Source organism: Mus caroli, unplaced genomic scaffold (genome assembly GCF_978045245.1).
Source record: "Mus caroli unplaced genomic scaffold, Mus_caroli_1 scaffold_2, whole genome shotgun sequence".
In the NCBI taxonomy this organism is placed as follows: Eukaryota; Metazoa; Chordata; class Mammalia; order Rodentia; family Muridae; genus Mus; species Mus caroli.
In genome coordinates this window covers 90,386,710-90,392,692 of record NW_028227257.1, presented here as the reverse complement: position 1 = coordinate 90,392,692, position 5,983 = coordinate 90,386,710, and the positions used below count along the sequence as shown (strand labels likewise).

Sequence of the window (5,983 nt, the reverse complement as noted above, 5' to 3'; positions counted from 1 at the left end):
TTATGTGGCAAGAAGACTTTTATTTTCCTGGCCCAGTCTTATTGGTACTTTATAAGCTTCTTGTATGTTTATAGGCATCTCTTTCTTTAGTTTGGGAAAGTTTTCTTCTATGATTTTGTTGAAAATATTTTCTGGCTCTTGACTTTTCTCCTCCTTCTATTATTTTCTCCTCCTTCTATAATAGGAATCTATTATTCTTAGGTTAGGTCTTTTCACGGTACCCTAGATTTCCTAGATGTTTTGTGTCAGAAAATTACTAGGTTTATCATTTTATCAAATGATTGTATCAACGTCTTCTATTGTGTCTTCTATGACTGAGATTCTCTCTTCCATCTCCTGTGTTCGGTTGGTGATGCTTGTATTTATTGTTCCTGTTCTCTTCTCTAAATTTTCATAACCAGAATTCGCTTAGTTTGTGTTTTCTTCATTGTTTCTATTTCCACTTTTAGGTCTTACAGTTTTATTTATTTCCTTCACTTGTTCAATTTTATTTTCCTGTACACATTTATAAGGGATTTATTTCTTTCCTCTTTAAAGACTTATACCTGTTTATTTATATGTTCTTGTATTTCTTTAAGGTATTCATTTATTTCCTCTTTAAAAGCCTCTATCATCTTAATAAGATTGCATTTAAGATAATTTTCTTGTGCTTTTGCTGTATTAAGATATCCAGGGCTTGCTGTAATTGGGGACCTGTGCTCTAAAGGTGTCATTGTTTTAACTTTTGTTGATTATGTTCTTTCAAGTGCCTTTATACATCTGGGTGGTTTTAGTCCCTAGATGTTCCTGCTGTAATAGGTATTGAGAGTTGGAGTTCACTTTGGTTGTCCTGGTGTGGCAGATCTCTGATGGGTGACCAAGTCAGCTCAGTCAGTCAACAGGATGTCAAGGGAGGGAGGAGGATTAAAAAGAAAAAGATAATTAGACAACACTATATAACAGGACTCCAGCCAGTGTTGAGGCTGAAGCAGGTTTATTTTTCTTCAGTCTGCTTTTATACCATTCTAGGTACTTTCAAAGAATAGGGTCAGTTCTTAGATCAAAGACAAGTAATCAAACAAGGAAATAAACAAAGAGATCAAACAAGGCAATAAACAAAGCCCCCCCATCACTGTTTCTAGGGGTTACCAGGATGACCAAGATAAAAGGAATGTCACACATTCCTAGGTTGAGTTTACCTTGAGCTTTGTATTAGCCCAAATGCAAATATCCTTATCTAAGTCCTCACACAATGACAAATTCTTACCAAATTTCTGGAAGCAGCCTCAAAAGCTCTCCACAGATGGGTATCCTTGGGCTATATGGTTTTGCCTCAGCAGGTCTGTATGGTTTGGAGCTTTAGGTCTGATGAATGTGGGTAGAGATGTGGAGGGAAAATGAAGGTTCAACTGGCCTAGCAGACTGCTCAGGGCAGCTTGGAATGCCCAGAGGACTCAGGAATCTGGGAAGATGGATGGGGAAAGAGAATCTTACCTGTATGATTCAGGAACAGCAGGCCTAATGAAGGTGAGAGGAGAGGTGAAAAGGTTGCCCTGGAATAGCAGGCTGCTCAGAGGACTCAGCAATCAGGGAAGATGCATAGGGGAAGGGAAGGGAAGCTTACCTGTATGGTTAAGGACCCACAGGTCTGATGAGTGTGGACAGAGAAGGGGGAGAATGGAGGTCCTCCTGGCTGCTCAGGTCAGTTTGACCTGAGCACTCAGCAAGCTGGGATGATCAAATGAAATTTTTGATGTGTTCTTAGATTCAGTTTGTGAGAAATTTACTGAGGATTTTTACATTGATATTCAGAAGCAAATTTGGTCTGAAATTCTCTTTGTTGAGTCTTTCTGCTGTTTAGGTACCAGGTATGTAGTTATGGCCTCATAGGATGGATTTAGCAGTGTTCTTTCTGTTTCTCTTTTGTAAAATTGTTTGAGGAGTATTGCTATTAGCCCTTCTTTGAAAGCCTGGCAGAATTCTGTGCTAAAATCATCTGGACCTGAGTGGTTTTTACTTGAACTGTTTTTAATGACTTCTTCTATTTTCTTAAGAGTCATAGAACTGTTTAGATAATTTACCTGATCTTGATTTAACTTTGGTAAATGGTATCTGCCTAGAAAATCATCCATTTTGTTTAGATTTTGTTCTCCCCCAAAACTGGAGGGGAGGTGTTTTCTCTAAAACTGTTGCCTGTCTGTAGAATCTGTCCCCCAACCCCCACCCCCACCCCTGGGCTGTGAATGCACCTAATCCTGCAGAGACTTAATGTACCAAAGTGGGAAATAATCAGGAAGGTGGAAGGAGGAGGTGCTCACCATCTCAGAGGAAAAGGTGAGGGGGATAGAGGGAGGGACTATGTGAGGGGGGACAAGGAAGGGAAAATGATGGGAATGTAAATAAAAAATAAATAAAACATGTTTTAAAGGAGCATACCATACACTGAATTAACATTCATCATTTGTGTATGATGAGGGCTCACCTATATATACTATGTAGAAATGTACTTCACTATTTCAAATATCATTTATATTAGGTAATCATGTCCATGTTGATTTGGGTACAAACAAACCTTGTATACTTTCATAATTTGAGCTGTCAATGCTAAGCTCACTTGCTGTATTGTCAATATCCAAGCTATAGTTTCTTCTGTTATTACTGAAGATGGAATACAGATGCAGATGAAGCATCAGTGACTAAAGTGATGCACAGTGCAGCATCCAAGGTGGAGCAGCAAATTACTAGTTGTCAACAAAGCCACTATGCTCATCACAGATGCTTAGTATTCCAGGTTAGGAGAGATTCCCTCTTAAACATAGGTGAGGAAGACAAAGGTTGCTCTTCTATACTCTTGAGTTTGAGGGAATATGTTATGAAGAAACTCTAAGTGTGGATTTTTACAAATTTTCAAATATTCATGCAGTTCTATCCTGAAATTTTTGACAATCACTTAGGCCCCATACAAAATGTGAATTCAAACAGCTATGATTTATTTCCCCAACTGGAACTTGTATCGTCCATTCACAATTCTTCATTTTCTCCAGAGATTCTTCATGGCATTTTTCACCTCTGCATTTCTCAGAGTATATATCAGGGGGTTGAACATGGGTGTCAAAATACAATAAAACACAGCTACTATTTTGTCTATGGACAGAGTAGATGATGGTCTCATGTAAATAAATATACAGGGCACAAAGAACAAAGCAACAACAGTGAAGTGGGCTCCACAGGTAGACAGAGCTTTCCGTCTTCCCTCTGCACTGTGGGACCTCAAAGTGCGCAGGATGACAATGTACGAGGCAGCCAGCATGAGGAAGTTCAGCAAGCAAATCACACCACTGTTGGCCACCACCAGCAGGCCAATGACATATGTGTCGGTGCAGGCCAGCTCCAGTAAAGGATACAAGTCACACACAAAGTGGTTTATTACATTGGGGCCACAGAAGGGCAACTGAAGGACGAGAAAGAGCTGAGCTGTTGAATGCAGGATGCCACCCAGCCAAGCCACTGCCACCAGCACAATACAGACATGCCTGGTCATGGTAGTGGTATAGTGTAGGGGCTTGCAGATGGCCACATAGCGGTCATAGGCCATCACTGTGAGCAGGATGATCTCAGTTCCTCCCAATAAATGAGCCACAAAGAACTGGGCCAAGCAGCCCTCAAAAGAAATGGCTCTTCCCTCATACAGGGAGTCAGCTATGAGTTTGGGTGTCATACAAGAGGAATAACAAGTATCAATAAAGGACAGATATGAGAGGAAAAAGTACATAGGGGAGCCTAGGGTGGGACTGAAGGTGATAGTGATAATGATGAGCAGGTTGCCCCCAACAGAGACCAGGAAGACCAGCAGAAAAAGCCCAAACAACATCCTCTGCACCTGGGGGTTCTGGGAGAGACCCAGCATGAAAAATTCTGTGACATTGCGTGAACTATCCATGAACTCTCAGCTGCATCCAGAGACTTACCAAGGAAGTTCAGTTACTGACTCTTTGAAACATTTCAAGTAACTGGAGGCTGAAGGAAAACAGTTTTTACAGAGTATAGTTATTCTAAATTCTGAATCCCACAATAAAGACCTATTAGCAATATAAATCATGTTATTTCTAGTTAATTATTTCAGAGAAGTATAAAGGAATAGACAAAATAAATACCTCTCAAGCTATTGTATTTTTTGCTTTGGGGCATGAGAGAAGCAGTACATTTTTATCATGCATGTACATACATGGGGGGGATGTCTGTGGGTGTGGATGTGCCTGTGTGTGTCTGTTTTTGTGGTTTGATGCATGCATATTTGGGTGTTCACATGTGTGCGCAGTTGTACATGCATGTGTGTGCAGAAGCCCCAGAGGCTGACATCATGGGTCTTTCTCAGCTACTCCTTGTCTTATACATTGAGGCATAGCCTCTCTCACTGAGTAAGAACTAAAGCTTGCAGATACAGCTATCTGGCTAGACAACTTGCCCCAGACACACCAGAGTCTCTGTCTCCTGCATGCTGGGAATACAGCTGGTCTGCAACATCTGCCAGCTTTTACTGGAGTTCCGGGAATCTGAATTCTGATCTTCACACGCATACAGGAATCTCTTTGCATGCTTGCTCTTTTCGTGCTTGCTCATCACCCCAATCCTCAAACCCATTTTTTTTTATTTTTAAAGACAATAATAATCTATTATAAGAATATCTTCAACAGTTCTCTTCATCCGCACCCCTACCAGTAGCAGGCCTACCCCTGCTGAACTGAGTTTCAGAGTAATTAGTTGATGGGGAAAACACCTCCAATCTTTTCATTCAGAGCAGCCACCAGACATACATCAGATCCTTTGAGTTGGAAGTGAAAGTAAAGGTAGCCATGGGTGCTGGGAGCTCCTGGACAAGTAAACGTGTCCTCTTAATATTAAGAAAGGAAAGGTGGGTGTCAGAGACCATCCCGTGAGAAAGTGATCCCCTCTCAAATCTCTTTAACAAATCAAATGGCCTTGTGCTAAGAGCTGGTTGCCACCCCCTTTCCTCCCTATTCCCTTCCTAACACCTAAGGCTGTAAAGTTGAATAAAAGTCCCCTCTTCCTTATCTCTTCCTGAGTTCCCATGACATCCAAGGACATGAGCTATGCCTGAGCCCAGCCTGACACCCAAGGCTGTCAAGGAGGATCTATGTTCCAGAGATAAGATGCAGAGTGCCCGCAAGTTTGGCGCCTGACCTCAGCCCCCATGTCAGCAGATGCCCACTTCTTTGTTCTTTGTATAATTCTCCCTCGACCCCTCCCATATTCTCCGCGATGTATGCTTTAAAAAGAAGGCACCTCAGCCTAATAAATGAGACCTTGATAGGTACAATTCTACTTGGTCTCCACCTCTCTTTCTTTTCCTCCCATTTCCTTCCAGGTTCTCGGTCCCCCTCGCACCCACGAATAACTGAATCCCGCGGGACGGGATAGGTGGGTCCTCCTGCATGCTCTGTGTGGCACATGCCCTTCTTTCCACTGGCCCTGCCTGCCACACAGCCTGCCTCAAAGCTGGCAGGAATTGGTACCAAGTGCTAGGCCAGAGAAATACCTACAAATTGATGCCACCTGCATCGAGTGCCTTAACATCAGCTTCCATAGTTCCCCTTTCATCCTGAAAGTAGAAAAGAGCTTCACTTTGGGGAAGGAAGGAAGGAAGGAAGGAAGGAAGGAAGGAAGGAAGGAAGGAAGGAAGGAAGGAAGGAAGGAAGGAAGGAAGGAAGAAGGAAGGGAAGGGAGGGAAGGGAGGGAAGGGAGGGAGGAAGAACCTTTTCCTTCTTCAAAGCTCTTTGAAGTCTCCTGTTTTAATATTTGTACAAGCACAATGACTGAAAATGGATGCTATTCTAGCCATTCTTAATGTTTGTACCCATATAAAGTCTATGAAATTCAAGTCAAGGAATCTTTCTTCTGAGGAAACTTGACTAGACCATGTAATTTAAAATCAAATATAGTTATGCCTTTAGGAGACCTATGGGGACAGGTGGAAAGAATTATT

At 42.0% G+C, this 5,983-nt stretch overlaps 1 protein-coding gene across 1 annotated transcript; it reads right to left on the bottom strand.

Annotated features, from left to right (window-relative positions):
• Positions 1–3,010: 3,010 nt before the first annotated feature.
• LOC110286459 (olfactory receptor 4C3D) lies at positions 3,011–3,919 on the bottom strand. The gene has a single exon (XM_021152783.1). The coding sequence runs from the start codon at positions 3,917–3,919 to the stop codon at positions 3,011–3,013; it is 909 nt and encodes a 302-aa protein (XP_021008442.1).
• Positions 3,920–5,983: the final 2,064 nt, after the last annotated feature.

Excerpts from the sequence above, each read along its gene's own strand:
- LOC110286459 (XM_021152783.1), bottom strand. The coding sequence starts at position 3,919 with ATGGATAGTTCACGCAATGTCACAGAATTTTTCATGCTGGGTCTCTCC.